Below are 17,192 nucleotides of genomic sequence, written 5' to 3'. Positions count from 1 at the left end.
CTGGTTGCCACCTCAGGATCAGGTCAAAGGTCATAAACCACTATGCACTGTTCAATCCCAAAGTCCACTTCCTCTTCACATTGAATCTGTTGCTTTCTTTCACCTCTAACACTGTGCACCCTCTCAGCCCACTCGCCAGATCTTCAAATAAGTCCATAACCTTGCCCCTTCTGACCTCTGACCCCCTCCACTCCAACCCTGATACACTTCTCATTCTCCACTCCATGATAGACCTCCTGCAATCTGGAACTCACTCCCTCAGCATCTCTGCCTTGTCAACTATCTCAAGATTGTCCTCATTGTTCTCTTTCCTCCTCCTGTTTATCTTACTTTTGCTGCGTCACCCCCAACCCCACCCACAGGTCTTCAACTCATTATTCACTGCTCTGTAAAGTGCTCTGAATTTTCTCTTCCTGTATATATTGAGAACAAGAGAAATGCAAGTTGTTTTTGATCCCCCTGTTTGCCATTTAAGACAAGCTACTGGACATGTGAGACAGTACACTTGACCTCTGTGCCCCTGGGCTTGGGAACTAGAAAAATCAGACAGGTTGCCCATTTACAGGGACAGGGGAGGATGGGATCACCCCAGATATGAGGCTTCTGTGGTCAAACAGCCTGCTTGTACATGAAGGTTAGCCACTGTATCAAAAGGGGTCTAGCACCATTGGAACTATATCCCAGTGAGCATCGATTCGAGTCAAGTCAACTGAACTTTACTCCTCCTAAGCTCCAAAATGCAATCTCGTCTTTGTGTCATCACTAAGTGAGAGTCAGCTCCATGCACCAACTTCGACTCAAACTCATACTTTTGAAAAGGTCTTAGAATTGTAGGACTCTTTAATTCCTCTTAGGGTTTGTCTTTCAATTTACATTTATATAAATAACTATTCCCAGCTTCCTGATTCTTGACCGTTCTCCCCATGGCCAGGAGTGAGTCCATTGTCATGCATTCGACACCATTAAAAATGGCTGAAGCGCCATGCACAACAGTCCAGATTAGAGTCAGAAAATGGCTTGTCGCATGCCCAAAATGGACAGTGTAAACGTCATTGCATGTGACTGGCCCATGAGGGAAGCCAAAGACAATTCAGATTCTCAAATTGGAGGGCAAATTGATCAGACTGGTAGAGGCATATGGGGTTCATGGTTTTATAAGGGAATAGAATTCAAAAAGCAAGAAAGCAATGTTAAACCTTTATAAATCATTTGTTAGGCTCCAACGAGAATAGTGCAGACAATTTTGAGCAACATACTTTAGGAAAGGCGTCTATGCTAGGGCAGATTGAGAGGGGAGATTTACTAGAATGGTACCAGGGATGCCCGTTTTTCCCAGAAATATCCAAGTCCCATTTTGAAAATTACTATAGACTCTGCTTCCATCACTCTGTCAAGCAATGCATTCCAGGTCACAACAGCGCTATTCATTGAAAAAAATCCTTATCTCCTCTCTGGTTCTTTTGCCAGTTATCTTAAATCTGAGACATGTCGGAGCTTTTCGTCTTGCAGTCATCAGGACACTTTGCAAGAATACCAATATAAGGGGAAAACAACAATTTATTCTGTATGGGAAGAGTGTTAATTGGTTGGCAAGTGGACTCCGATTGGTAGAGGTGTTACCATGTTACAGATGCAGTGGTGGTGAACGGGAGAGTCAGCCAGCGGGAGAAGTGACCAGCAGGAGGGTCGGCAAGCTGGAGGGAAGGTTGGCCAGCAGGAGAGGCAGCGACAGTCAGGAGGGCCCGTGAGAAGTAGAGGTGGTGGCAGTCAGAAGTGGTCAGGGAGTCAGGGAGGTTGAGGAACTTAAGAGACTGCTCCAAAATGCTGATCAAGTCACGCGTACCTACGTCAAACCCGGTGCAAAACGATGTTAATGTAAATCCACAATGCTAAAAGTGAATACCAGGCCCATTAAAAACACATTGTTAAACCAAAACAACTTCAAATGGGGCAACTTAAAGTGAGGACTTACTGTATAGCTTTTAAGATGAGAAAAGACCAAGGTCAATTTTGCACAAAGCAAACTCCCACAAACAGTGCTGGGATAATGACCAGGTTTTCTGTTTTTTGTGATGTTGATCAACGGATAAATATTGGCCAAGAACACCAGGGAGTACTCCCCTGCTATTCTTTGAAATGGTGCCATGGGATCTTCTACATTCACCAGAATACTGAGGGACCTCAGTTTAAGGCATCTCTAACGGTACAGCACTCTCAGTACTGCACTGGAGTGTCAGCCTTCAATTTAAGCTTAAGCCCTGGAGTTGGACTTGAACCTAGAACCTTATCACTTAGAGATAAGAGTACCAACTGAGCCATAGCTGACATACGTTCGATAATACAATGCAGAACACTACTCAGTGTCTTAACTGTTACGCTACCAACTTAAGACTTTCAACAATGAATTATGGTGCATGTCACAAGTTTCATGGTGAAAAAACTGTTCCAAAGCTTTTCTCATGCATTAGTGTATTTGTTATTTCAAAAGATACCAACTTCCGGTTGTCCATCCAGTCGGCTAGCTCCAATTCCAGTGTCCCTTGTGCATTTCTGCTGTGTAGAACAGGCATGAGACCACCCAGTGCATGTAGGTGTCCACACAGGTATGCGATAGCAGAGCTGTAAAGTATAGAAAAGTTCCATTTGCGAAGCACAAAATACAGATGTAGCTAGTTCCTCTCCTCTCACCCCTTAAAACTTGGTTCAACTTTTATCAGAACATAAGAACAAGACGTTCAGCCCCTCCAGTTTGTTCTGCAATTCAGTTAGATCATGGCTAATCTGTATCTTAAATCAATTTACTTGCCTCAATTTTTCCCAAGTTGTTAATTGTTCTGTAACCCTTAGTATCAATGCCTAACGAAAATCTGTCAACCTCAGCATTGAGATTTTCAAGTGACCTTAAGTCACAACAGCTTTTTGGGGAAACAGTTCTAGATTGTCACTTCCCAGTAACATTTACATTACACTAGTGCGATGACTATCTCCAAAAAGAGAGAATCTAACCATATCCCATAGACATTCAATAGCATTGACATAGTTGAATCTCCCAACAACATGTGAGGCTGAGAGTTCTGTGGCAAGCAACTCACCACCCAACTGTCAGGAAGATATAATAAGAGTTTATTGGAAAATAGTGGTGTGAGAGAGGGAAAGAAAGAGACTTAATTGGATTAAAGGCAGTTGGTCTGAAGGCTTTGATGTTTTAGGAGATGAGCTAGGTTTGAAATGTTAAGTAGGTAAACATAGGTATAAAAGAACATTTCCATTTTAAAAATAAACCAGACTAGATTGATTTTAAGGGAGTGGTGAAATGTGTCACAAATACAAAAATTGCTGGAAAAACTCAGCAGGTCTGACAGCATCTGTGGAGAGGAAGACAGAGTTAACGTTTCGAGTCTGTATGACTCTTCATAGAACTAAAGAAAAATAGAAATGTGGTGAAATGTAAGTTGTTTAAGAGGGGTTGGACAGGTGAAGCTGGATAGAGGGCCAGCGATAGGTGGAGGCAAAGGAGAGATTGCCAAAGATGTCATAAACAAAAGGTCAAAGGGGTGTTGACGGTGGTGATATTAGCTAAAGGATGTGCTAATGGTGACATTAAGGGTAGAAAGCAGGATGAGCAAGTGACAGGTGGCCCTAGTGGGGGTGGGGTGGGGATAGGGGATCGAAATAGGCTAAAAGGTGGAGATAAAACAATGGATGGAAATAAATTATACAAAAAATAATAGAAATAGGTGGGGAAAAAAAAGTATATATATATATAAAAATATATATAATAATCATAAGAAAAAAGGGGGATGAAAAAGGCATGAGGATGGAGGAGAGAGTTCATGATATGAAATTGTTGAACTCAGTGTTAAGTCTGGAAGGCTGTAAAGTGCCTAATCGGAAGATGAGGTGCTGTTCCTCCAGTTTGCGTTGAGCTTCACTGGAACATTGTAGCAGGCCAAGAATGGACATGCGGGCATGAGAGCAGGGCGGTGTGTTGAAATGACAAGCGTCAGGAAGGTCTGGGTCATGCTTGCAGACAGACTGAAGGTGTTCCGCAAAGCGGTCACCCAGTCTGCGTTTGGTCTCTCCAAAATAGAGGAGACCGCATTGGAAGCAGCGACTGCAGTAGACTAAATTGAGGCAAGTGCAAGTGAAATGCTGCTTCACTTGAAAGGAGTGTTTGGGCCCTTGGACTGTGAGGAGGGGGGGAAGTAAAGGGGCAGGTGTTGCACCTTCTGTGATTGCATGGGAAGGTGCCGGGGGAGGGGGTTGAGGTGTAGGGGGTGATGGAGGAGTGGACCAGGATGTCCCGGAGGGAACGATTCCTACGGAATGCTGACAGGAGGGGCGAAGTGAAGATGTGTTTGGTGGTGGCATTATGCTGGAGTTGGCGGAAATGGCGGAGGATGATCTTTTGAATGCAGAGGCTGGTGGGGTGATAAGTGAGGACAAGGGATACCCTTTCATGGTTCTGGAAGGGAGAGAAAGGTGTGAGGGCGGATGCATGGGAGATGGGTCAGACACGATTGAGGGCCCTGTCAACCACCGTGGGTGGAAAACCTCGGTTAAGGAAGAACGAAGACATGTCAGAAGAACTGTTTTGGAAAGTGGCATCATCGGAACAGATGTGACGGAGGCAAAGGAACTGAGAGAGTGGGATGGAGTCCTTAAAGGAAGCAGGGTGTGAGGAGCTGTCGTCGAGGTAGCTGTGGGAGCCGGTGGGCTTGTAATGAATTTGGTGGATAGTCTATCACCAGAAATGGAGACAGAGAGGTCAAGGAAGGGAAGGGAAGTGTCAGTGATGGACCATGTGAAAATGATGGAGGGGTGGAAATTGAAAGCAAAATTAATACATTTTTCCAGGTCCAGACGAGAGCATGAAGCGGCACCGAAGCAGTCATCAATGTACCGGAAAAAGAGTTGTGGGAGAGGGCCTGAGTAAGACTGGAACAAGGAATGTTCCACATACCCCATAAAGAGACAGGCATAACTGGGGCCCATGCGGGTACCCATCGCCACACCTTTTATTTGGAGGAAGTGAGACAAGTTTAAGGAGAAATTGTTCAGCCAGACGGAGGAGAGTGATGGTGGATGGGGATTGTTCGGGCCTCTGCTCAAGGAAGAAGCGGAGAGCCCTCAGACCATCCCGGCGGGGGATGGAGGTGTAGAGGGATTGGACATCCTTGGTGAAGAGGAGGCATAAACAGTTAAACAGCTTATATTTCACCACATTTCTATTTCTCTTTAGTTCTGATGAAGAGTCATACGGACTTGAAACGTTAACTCTGTTTTCCTCTCCGCAGATGCTGTCAGACCTGCTGAGTTTTTCCAGCAATTTTTGTTTTTGTTTCAGATTTCCAGCATCCGCAGTGTTTTGCTTTTATCTTGGTGAAATGTGTCACCTAGCCAGATGAAGTTCAGAAACAGTGTGATTACTTTTCCCAAAGATTACTGGTTAAAATTAGTACTGTGAGAGATTGTTGTTAGAAAGGTAAAGTCATAATGAAACATTGGGAATTTGCATCCAATGGGGAAAATATGTATAAAGGAGCGAAGGCTGTGTGCAAGGGTAGGTATTTTAAGATCTAACAAGTGTGAAAAGCCTTCAACATCTACGCCTCAAGCTGCTGTCTACAACGAATTAAAGTTAAGAAAACTCACTTTCAATTCTGCTGGTTCAGGGTATCATGTTTCTTTGCCTGGGTCTTTTAAAATCTAGGTGTCTTACTGTTGCCTTAACAAAAGTGTAACTGGGAGTTAGATTAATTAGAGGATTTAGAAGTTATCATAGTAGTAATTTGTAGACATGTATATGTGCTTAAAATCATTTCTTTTATGAATAAATGTTTAATCTAGTTTTGTAAAAACCTATAAGACTTGGTCTTATTACTACTGAATTCAAGGCATGTATCTTGAAATTTATACAAATTGCAAAACAAGTTGTGGCAGTTGTTTCAAGTTTCTCTTTGGGATTTGAACAACTCAGCATTTACCATCGGCTGTGCCATAACACCAACTCTCCAAAGCCTGACCACTATCTACAAGGTACAAGTCAGATATGTAATGGAATACTCTTTACTTGCCTTGATGAGTGCTGCTCCAACAACACTCAAAAAGCTCAACGTGGGAATGTGAGTTCACACCACTGATGTATCACAATGTACCTCGTTGTTTGTGGGATCAGCACACATGGAGTTAAAACAGCTTTAATTCTGCTCAATGGATGCTTCACAAAGCTGAAGGAAATGGAAATCCATTCATTTATGTCGTGAATGTCTGCAACTGGTTGTTTGGTCACTGTTTATAGTAATGAATTGATTAAAGACTTTAAGTGGACCACAACATCATGTTAGCAGAATCAATAAGAGAGATTGTGATGAGTGTATCTTTTTGGCTTCATGTTATCTGAAGTCAGCATTTTCTGTCTTTTGATGCATTGTAGTTTAGTGTTAGTTTGCGTGGAATGTAGAGATCAAAAGGTAGAATTGGTGTGAGTGTTTTGACTAAACCGCTGTTTGCTGTTATTAGTCTGGAATTGTGAAGTGTAGTACCCAACTTCATATAGTGAATTGTGAACTCAATACAAAAGAATTACATTAATGGAATTGTATTATATGATTTGACTGGGTACTCATGTTGAATTGTGTAGCTTGAGCTTATTAAAGACAAAGATCTGATTCTACGGTTGTTACAACCGATGAGTGTTGAACAGAACAGGAAAGCAGCCCAACACTCAATACCAGCCTGCTTGATTAGCATCATATCATGCACTTAAACATTCATTGCCTTGGCCACTGATGAACAGTGGCTGCGATGTGAACCATTACTAGATGCACTGCAACAACGTGCCAAGACTCCTTTGGCAGAACTTTCCAAACCCATGACCACTACCACCCAGAAGGACAAGGGCAGCCAGTGATAGGAACACCACCACCTACAGGTTCCCCTCCAAGTCACACACCATCCTGACTTCGAACTATATCTCCATTACTTCAATGTTGCTGGGTCAATATGCTGGAACTCTCTTCCTAATAGTACCATAGGTGTACCTACACCACTTGGACTCGTTTAAAATTTGTCGTTCATGGAATGTGGGCATCGTTGGCTAAGTCAGCATTTATTGCTCATTCCGAACTGTCCTTGAAAGGTGGTGGTGAGCTGCTTTCGTGACCCGTGCAGTCCATGTGGTTCAGGTACACCCACAGTGCTGTTAGAGAGGGAGTTCCAGGATTTTGACCCAGCGACAGTGAAGGAACTGCGATATATTTCCACATCAGGATGGTGAGTGGCTTGGAGGGGAACTTGCAGGTGGTGGTGTTTCCATTGTCATGAACAGAAGACAGGAAGGAAAATATATATATGTATCCATATCATCCTGTCTACTTTATAAACTCATTACTTTTTTCAAAATGGACCAATGGCTGGACTGATAAAATGGCCATAGCTGACCACATGCTCATAGTTCTGGAAGATTCTAAGCTGTTCCAATGGACAAAGACTACCTCATCATCCTCCTGGAATATGACTTGTATTGTATAAACATTCCACCCAAGCCAACTGAAAGGATTCATAGATGATACATCTGCACCAGCCAGCTCTGGACAAAGGCAGAGCTGTTTGGGACTTCTCATCTCTAACATTGTACTAATGGTCCTTCAGTTACCTGCTCAAAACACAATGGGTTTTAACAAGGGCACCTTGTTAGCTGAATAGCTTGACCCGAAACCATCCTGTCACATGACGGAGACTTGAGCAGTTTGAATTCCTTTAATTATACAGCTTTTGAATTTTATCTTCAAGTTGTGATTTAACCTCCAAAGAGAACAGGACTCCAAGCTAGCCTTTGACCTCCATCTCTCTCGAAGTCTGATTTCCAGGAAGAAACTTGTATCTCGCCTTCACAGTGAACTAATACCCAGGATACAAGAATATTTTGCTGCATCTTCAACGGACTCAACCTGCAACAGAGTTCCTAGGACGAAGACCAGGAGTTCTGCCAAACAAAGGCACCTTGAAAGAACCTTCAACAGACCTTGACTTACTGGACTCTGGCCTTGCATAAAACCATAATTCTTATTTTTATTGTGGTCTTTGCCCTGAGCCCCTTTCTCTCCCTTATCCCTCTTTTATTGTATGAATGCAAACTCCTTCCTGAGTTTTGTGTGCGTGTGTAAAATAAACTACCCTTCTTATTTCACCTTATCTCAAGTTTGCTGTGGGGTTAATAATAGAGGATTGGATAACTCCAAAACTAAAGGGTTGGGGAAAATATACTATCTCTTATTAAGGGGGAAATCAAAAATACCTTTCTGATACGGACAGGTAGTGAGTGGAAAAATCAGGGCTGTTTAAATTAATCCCTCTCCTGTCCATAACGCCATGCATCTGCTGCCCTTGTCCTTCTAGATGGTAGACAGGTTTGGAAGATGCTGTCGAAGGAGCCTTGGTGAGTTGCTGCAGTGCATCTTGTAGAAGGTACACACTGCTGCCACTGTGCATCGGTGGTGGAGGAAGTGGATGTTGAAGGTGGTGGATGGGGTGCCAATCAAGTGGGTTGCTTTGTCTTGGGTGCTGTCGAGCTTTTGAGCGTTGTTGGAGCTGCACCCATCCAGGCAAGTGGACAGTATTCCATTTTATTCCTTGTGCCTTGGAGATGGTGGACAGGCTTTGTGGAGTGAGGGGGTGAGTTACTTACCTTGTCATCTCTGTCACCTAGTGCCATTCCTCTGTCTTCTACCTGTAATCCCGCACATTCTTCCTTTTCAGATCATAACCCAATTCCCTCTTGGATGCCTTGATTGAACCTGCCTCCACCACTCTCTCAGGCAGCACATTTCAGATCTTAACCACTTGCTGTGTGAAAAAGTTTCTTCTCATGTGTCCATAGCTTTAAGGTAATTGGCAAAAGAAGCTATGGCTTCTGATTTTTGATCCTTCCACCAATGGGAACAGATTTTCCCTATCTACTCTGTCCAGAACCCTCATGATTTTGAATACTGCTATCAAATCTCCTCTCAACCTTCCCTTCTCCAAGGAAAACAGTCACAATTTCTGCAATCTATCTACATAGCTGAAGTTCCACATCCCTGAAACAATTTTTGTGAATCTTTTCTGTGCTCTCTCTAATAGCTTTCTTTGCTTCCTAAAGTGTGTCGCCCAGCACTAGACACAACACTCTGATTGAGGCCGAAGCAGTGTTTTATACAAGTTTAACATAATTTCCTTGCTCTTGTATTTTATGTCCTTATTGATAAAACCTAGGATGCTTTATTAACCATTCTCTGTCACCTTTAATGATATATGCACATATGTACCAAGGTACCACTGCTCCTGCACCCCGATTAGAATTGTCCCCTTTATTTTACATTGTCCCTCCATATTCTTCCTACTAAAATGAATTACTTTACACTTCTCTGTATTGAATTTCATCTGTCACTTGTCCATCCATTCCATCAACTTGTTTATATCTTTTTTAAGTTCTACTCTGAACTCCTCATGGTTCACAATGCTTCCAAGTTTCATATCATTCACAAATTTTCAAATTGTGCCCTGTACACCAAAGTCTAGGTCATTAACATATATCAGGAACAGCAGGGGACCCAACAGCAACCCCTGGGGGACTCCACTACAACCTTCCTCCAGACCGAAAACATCTATTAACAACTACTCTGTTTTGTGTCACTCAGCCAATTATGTATCCAGGTTGCCATATCCATATTGTCCCTTTTATTCCATGAGCTGTAACTTTTCGCACAAGTCTGTCGTGAGGGATTGTATCAAATGCCTTTTGGAAGACCATGCACAAACCACATCAACAGCATTACCCTTATCAACCCTCTCGCTTACCTCAGCACTCAGCAAAAAACTCCAGCAAGTTATTTAAACATGATTTGCCCTTAACAAGTGGTTAATGGCTTTCCTTAATTAACCCACATTTGTCCAAGTGACTATAATTTGGGACAAAATTAATTGTTTCTAGAGGTTTCCCCACCACCGAAGTTAAGCTGATTGGCTGGTAGTTGCTAGGCTTATCTTTACACCTTTTTTGAACAAGGATGTAATGTTTGCAAACCTCCAGGCATCTGGCACCACCCTTAAGTCTAAGAAAGGCTAGAAAATTATATCCAGTTTCCACTAACATCCCTCAGTATCCTTGGATGCATCTGATCCAGTCCTGGTGCCTTAGCAACTTTAGGTGTAGGCAGCCCATCCAATACTACCTCTTTATCAATTTTAGATGCTTCAAGTATCTGAATTACTTTCTCTTTCACCAAGACCTGGGCAGCAGCATCCTCCTTGATTAAGATGATGCAAAGTATTCATTTACTACCTCAGCCATGCCCTCTGCCTCCATGCACAAATCCCCTTTTTGGTCCCTAAACAGCCCCATTCCTCCTTTTACTATTAATATGCCTATAGAAAACTTTGAGATTTCCTTTTATGTTCACTGCCAGTCTTTTTTCATACTCGCTCTTAGCTTCTCTTAATTGCTTTTTCACTTCCCCTCTGAACCTTCTAGAGTCAGCCTGGTTCTCAACTGAATTATCCACAAGACATCTGTCATAAGCACACTTATTTTTCTTCATCTTAATCTCTATCTCTTTTGTTTTCCAGGGAGCTTGGGATTTGTTTGCCCTACATTTCCTCCTCATGGGAATATACCTTGACTGTGTCTGAACTCTCTCTTTAAACATATCCCATTGTTCAGTTACGATTTTTTCTGCCAATCTTTGATTCCAGTTTATCTGGCCTAGATCCATTCTTGCCCAATTGAAGTTGGCTTTCTCCCAGTTAATTATTCTTACTCTGGATTGCTCTTTGTCCTTTTCCATATATATCCTAAAACTTATGATTCAATGATCACTGTCCCCTAAATATTCTCCTACTGACACTTGATCCACTTGGCCCACCCCATTCCCAAGAACTAGATCTAGCAGTGCCTCCTTTCTCATTGAACTAGAAACATACCTCTGCAGAAAATTTTCCTGAACACACTCTAGCAACTCTTGCCTCTCTCTGCCCTTTATACTACTACTATCCCAGTCTCACCTCACCTCTTCTACACTCAAAGGAATACAAGCTTAATCAATGCAACCTGTCCTCATATTTTCAGATAACTTGCAAATCCTGGGAACTGAAAACTGAAAAGCAGAAGATGCTGGAAACATAACAGGCTTGTCAGCATCATGAGAGAAAAGATGGGGTACTAGGACCCTGGCAAATGATCCCCATCGAAATGCAAATACTATAATTCCTCCTTCCAAAATGCTAACGCTCCTATTGGACTTGTCCAGTGATTTCCGTTTTTATTTAAATGTAAGTCACAACACAGGAAGAGGACATCCAACGGAAACAGTTAAAAGCTGAATGGGTCCATGCAGTTGGATCCAAGGTAGTGTTACGTCCTTTTATGTAAAATCACCCCTGTTTCCAACAGAGTGGATTGTTCAACAAGGGGGTCTATTGGGGCGCACCTTTTTGTGGCTCTATTGTGTGTTTTAATACCACATTGATCAGGAGGCTGTGATTTTAAATTCTTTCTGGGGCTCAAATTGAGAGAGATAAGCAAGTATTTGTCCTTTCTCCATTGGGCTACCTCATGGAAACAGGAAATCCCACTTTTTTGGAACAGGGAAGGAATGGTGGACAAGGGACTCAAATCTTGCCATGTCTAGACTCAACATGGATGATGGTGACTGGAGAGACGGGGGAAGGTGTTGGATCACAGCTCCTGTGGCACTGTGTTGCAGCACATTCAAGAAAGGACTAGAAAGTGGGAATGACTGACCAAAGGAAAGAACAAATAGAATAAACGGACAGCACAAAGGAGGCCATTTGGCCCACCATACTTGTGCTGGATCCTCGAATGAGCTGTCCAGTTAGCCCCAATACCTGAATAAGTTTATGGCTCTCTGTTGTCACACCATGTTGGGTCAGGGGACTGTGAATTTAGATGCTTGCAGGAGCCCAAGGCTAACCAAATACTAAGATACACCTTGTGGGCATTTAATTGTAAGTCAGGACAGGTTATTTTAACCCAATAGAACTGATTGAGAAGGCTACATTAATCTGTTGAAGATGGTTCCAAGAGAGGAGGACAATTCCTCGTAAGCTTCTAAATACATGAGGGAATTATGCTAAAAGAATTAGATGTAGTAAGGTGGAAAGAGGTTCATGTGGATCACAAACTTCAGCATAGACCTGCTGGGCTGAGTGACTTGTTTCTGTGCTGTAAATTCTATGGACTAATCACAGAACTGCAGAACATAATTATAAAACTATCTAGTGCAAAGATAAGATCAAACAACCAATGGAATGCAATAGTTCTCATTCCTGCATTGTAATTGTGTTTGTGGAGTGCAGCTAGTCTGCATTGAAGAATAGAGATTGTGAAGATAAAGTGGTGCTACTGTAGTGAGCACCTGTGGGGATCGGGGAGCTCTTAAGTTGACTGTAGAAAGAGCAGTTTCAATCTGCTGAATACTTTCTCTCATTCCATATTTAATCTATTTATGTCATCAAAAATGGTGAGAGCAAAACTTGAGCCAGTAACAGACGTGTCTGTACCTCCAGGACATGTTTATAGCCAGTCATTTTTTAAAAAATAGTTCTTTAAATTCTAAGCCACTCCACTGAAGTGGGAACAAGGACTTTCTTATGATATTATTGTTTATAGCCAAACTTTGCTTCAATCAGAAAACTTGGGGAGGGGAGATTTCACTTTAGTTTTTGTGCTCAAAAGTGAAGGGTGCTAACATTGGGGAACAGAATATTTACAAAGGTTGAATACCCTGGCCTTGAGTTTCTTCTGCATCTGCATTGACACAAGCGTAGTATGGAGGCAAACAAATTCAGTGGCTTAAAAGATCATGAAAATTTTGTTGTCGTCTACCCACGTAATGACAACACACCCAGGAATTCTCCATCTTTTAGGTCCGTCCATCAAATCCTGACTGAATGAACGTCACTTCCTTCATCATTATTTCCCATTCATTTTATGTAGAAACTGTATAGATGGCAGCTGGTGTCTGAACCATTTTTATACCCATGTTCCAGTTACCCAGTAACATGGTGTTTGCTGACCTATATTGGCTCCTGGTCCACTAACACCTCAAATTAAACTTTGCTCTTAAAAGTGGTGAGAGATTCATTCCTGACCTGTGAGTGCTCACTGATCACAGTGGGAATTACCCCCTCTCTCACCCCAAACAGCCTATATAACAGCACTCATCCTACTTCAAATGTAAATCAGTGTGTGAAATTCTGGTACATCATGAGTCAGTATTACTTCTGATTAATGAATGTAAAAGGGTTACATTATGAAGACTGATTACATAGGCTAGGCATGGATTTCCTTCAGTATAGAAGACTAAGGGGTGAGCTAATTGAGATGTGTAAGATGATTAAAGGATTCAACGGGGTAGATACTGTTATGGAAGGGAGGGGGATTAATTTAAACAGCCCTCATTTCTCCACTCGCTACCTATCTGTAAACAGAAAGATGTTTTTGATTTCCCCCTTTATAAGTGGTGGCATATTTTCCCCAACCCTTCAGTTTTGAAGTTATCCAATCCTCTATTAATAACCCCACAGCGGGGGTAGTTTATTTTACACGCACACAAAACGCAGGAAGGGGTTTCGCACCTTTTGCTTTCGTACAATAGAAGGAGGATAAGGGAAAGAAAGGGGTTCAGGGCGAAGACCACAATAAAAATAAGAATTATGGTTTCACGTGAGTCCAGAATCAAAAGTCCAGTGGTGTATTCCTTCAGAGATTAGCAGGCTGAACTGTTGCAGGGTGATCCAACTTTCCAGAAGCGAGGACTTCCACGATGGGAGAAGACACGTAGAGATGAATTAGTCTTGAAGGCACAGATACAGAGGTTCTAATGTTCCAGTAGTTCACCGAGTAAATGAGGGCTAGGCACTTCACGGGGACAAAGCTCTTTCTGCTGCCACCTGTTAGATGATAAAATGGTAGACAGACACAGGCTGCTTGCCTGGAGTCCTGCTTCTCTTTTGAGGTCAAACAGGGACCGAAGATAAAATTCCAATGCTGTATAATTAAAGGAATTCAAGTGACAAGGTGGTTTCGGGTCGAGCTATTCGGCTAGCGAGGTGCCTGGTTGAAACCCATTGTGTTTTGGAGCAGGTAACAGTGGGGTCATTAGTACAACATTGGAAATTAAGAGTCACAAATAGCTCTACCCTTGTCCATAGCTGGCTGGTGCAGACTTATCGTCTACAAAGCCTTTGTGTTGGCATGGCTGGAAATATTTATACAATACAATACAAGTCACATTCCAGGAGGATGAGGTAGCCTTTGTCCAGGACCCCAGAAAACGTGAATCCTAAAATTTATAGTTTCAACTCATTTCACCATTATTAATGCGAGTTTGGCATGGCAGGTTTAAAATCTACAATCAGGAAAGCTTTACAATTTTTAACCTGACTCAGATCATAAAACTATATTTAAAAAAGAAGAAAATATAGAGCAAATCTGAGTTTTTTTATTCATTCAAGGGATGTGGGCTTCGCTGACTAGGCCAGCATTTATTGCCCATCCCTAATTGCCCTTGAGAAGGTGGTGTGAGCAGCCTTTTTGAACCGCTGCATGTAGGTGCACCCACAGGGCCATTCGGGAGGGAGATCCAGGGCTGTGACCCAGTGACAGTGAAGGAACGGCAATATATTTCCAAGTCAGGATGGTGAGCCGCTTGGAGGGGAATTTTCAGGTGGTGATGCTCCAATGCATCTGCTGCCCTTTTCCTTCTAGATGGTAGTGGTTGTGGGTTTGGAAGGTGCTGTCTAAAGGGCTGTGAAACAGCTCTAACAATTTTGGCATAAGCCCCCAGATGTTAGTAAGGAGGACTTTCCAGGGTCGACAGGGCTGAGTTTGCTGTTGTCGTTTCCGGTGCCTAGGTCGATGCCGGGTGGTCCATCCAGTTTCATTCCTTTGAGACTTTTTAGCAGTTTGATACAACTGAGTGGCTTGCTAGGCCATTTTAGCGGGTGTTTAAGAATCAGCCACATTGCTGTAGGTCAAGAGTCACATGTGGGCCAGATCAGGTAAGGACGACAGATTTCCTTCCCTAACGACATTAGTGAGCCAGATAGGTTTTTATGACAATCGGCAACGGTTTCATGGTCATCATTAGACTTTTAATTCCAGATTTTTAATTAAATTCAAATTTCACCATCTAGCATGGTGGGATTCAAACCTGGGTGCCCAGAGCAGAATCTTGGGTCTCTAGATTACTAGTCCAGTGACAATACCACTACGCCGCCATGCTCAAAAAATTAGAAGACCAGGAAAACGACTGCTTCCTAGTGCACCTGGGCAAGTGTGATCACAGGAGGCTTGAACTTGACAGTCAGAATGTGGTCAGTTTTGTGGTTACTGCCAGTTTCTGGCTGTGGTCAATTCTACAGGCACAGGCTGGTTTATGGGTGTGGTCTGGATTTGTATCTGTGAGCAGTTGTGTCTGCAGAGTTCAGAGACAGGATTTGATGGATGGGCCTAAAAGATGGAGAATGCCTGGGTGCGTTGTCGTTACAAGGGTAGATCGCAACTAAATTTCCACAAACTTTTAAGGCACTTAAATTATTTGTCTCCATACGACACGTCTCAGAATGCAGATGTAGAGGAAACTCAAGGCCAGGGTGTCCCAACCTCTAAATATTCTGTTCCCCTGCACTTTTGAGCACAAAAACTAAAGTGATATCTTCCCTCCCTAAGTTTGCTGATTGAAACGAAGTTTGGACATAAACAATATCATCAGGAAGTCCTTGTTCCAACTTCAATAGAGAGGCTTAGAATTTATAGAACTATTTAAAAAATGTGGCTGGCTATGAGCATCCCCTCGAGGTACAGACACGCCTGTTACTAGCTTAAGTTTTGCTCTCACGGTTTATGATGACATAAATACATTAAATATGGAATGAGAGAAAGTATTCAGCAGATCAAGACTGCTCCTTCTACAATCAATGCAAAAGCTCCCTGATCCCCACAGGTGCTCACTACGGTATCGCCAGTGACTTGACAATCTCCATTCCTCCATGCGGACTAGTTGTGTTCCACAAACACAATTACAATGCAGGAATAAGAACAATTGCATTTCACTGGATATTTGATCTTACGTCTGCACTAGATAGCTTTATAATCATTTACTGTGGTTCTGTCATTAGCCCACAGAATTTACAGCACAGAAGCAGGTCACTCGGCCCAACAGGTCTATACTGATATTTATGATCCACATGAGCTTCTTTCCACCCTACTACATCTAATCCTTTTAGCATCAGTTTCTAAGTCCATGAATGAGTTATGAGAAATTGTCCTCCTCTCTTGGAATCATCTCAAACAGATTAATGTGGCCTTCTCAACCAATTCTATTGGGTTGAAATAACCTGCCCTGACTTACAATCAAATGCCCACAAGGTGTATCTCGGTGTTTGGTTAGCGTTGGCCTCCTACAAGCACTGAAATTCACTGTCCCCTGACCCAACACGGTGTGACAACAAAGAGCCATAAACTTACTCGGGGACTGGGGCTAAATGGACAGCTCATTCAAGGAGCCAGCACAAGTGCAATGGGTTGAATGGTCTCTTTTATGGTGTACAATTCTATTATTCTATTTGTTCTTTCCTTCGGTCAGTCATTCTTGCTTTTAGACCTTTCTTGAATGTGGTGACCTTTGCTGCAACACAGTGCCACAGGAGCCATGATCCAGTCCCTTCTCCCCTCTCCCCAGTCATCATTGTCCAAGTCTGAGACTAGTCATGGCAATGTTTTGAGCTCTTTGTCCACCGTTCCATTCCTCCTCCCAAAAAAGTGGGATTCCCTGTTTCTACGAGGTAGCCCAACGGAGAAAGGGCCAAGACTTGCTTATCTCTCTCAATTTGAGCTCCAGAAATAATTTAAAATCAGAGCCTCCTGATCAACGTGGTGTTAGAACACAGAGTCACGAAAAGGTGCATCCACAATAGACCCCTCCTGGAATAATCCACACTGCTGGAAAAGGGAGTGATTTTACATAAAAGGAAGAAACACTACCTCGGATACAACTGCGTGGCCCCATTCAGCGTTTAACAGTTTGCTGTTGAATGTCCTCCTGTGTTGTTGTGACTTACATTTAAATAAAAACAAAAATTATTGAACAAGCCCATTAGATACAACAGCATTTGACAATGAGTGGGGA

At 42.6% G+C, this 17,192-nt stretch overlaps 1 protein-coding gene across 5 annotated transcripts in view; it reads right to left on the bottom strand.

The window, feature by feature from the left end:
* Positions 1-17,192, bottom strand: part of tmem62 (transmembrane protein 62) — a 71,869-nt gene that overhangs the window by 29,626 nt on the left and 25,051 nt on the right. For all 5 annotated transcript variants that reach the window (XM_078562939.1, XM_078562940.1, XM_078562941.1 and 2 more), the window contains one exon: positions 2,497-2,619. In XM_078562939.1, coding sequence (XP_078419065.1) covers positions 2,497-2,619 — 123 coding nt within the window. The remainder of the gene's footprint in view (positions 1-2,496; positions 2,620-17,192) is intronic.

The sequence above is a fragment of the Cetorhinus maximus genome, chromosome 18 (assembly GCF_964194155.1).
Source record: "Cetorhinus maximus chromosome 18, sCetMax3.hap1.1, whole genome shotgun sequence".
Taxonomy (NCBI): Eukaryota; Metazoa; Chordata; class Chondrichthyes; order Lamniformes; family Cetorhinidae; genus Cetorhinus; species Cetorhinus maximus.
The sequence above is the reverse complement of the archived record's forward strand: the minus strand, read 5'-3'. Positions and strand labels throughout refer to the sequence as shown.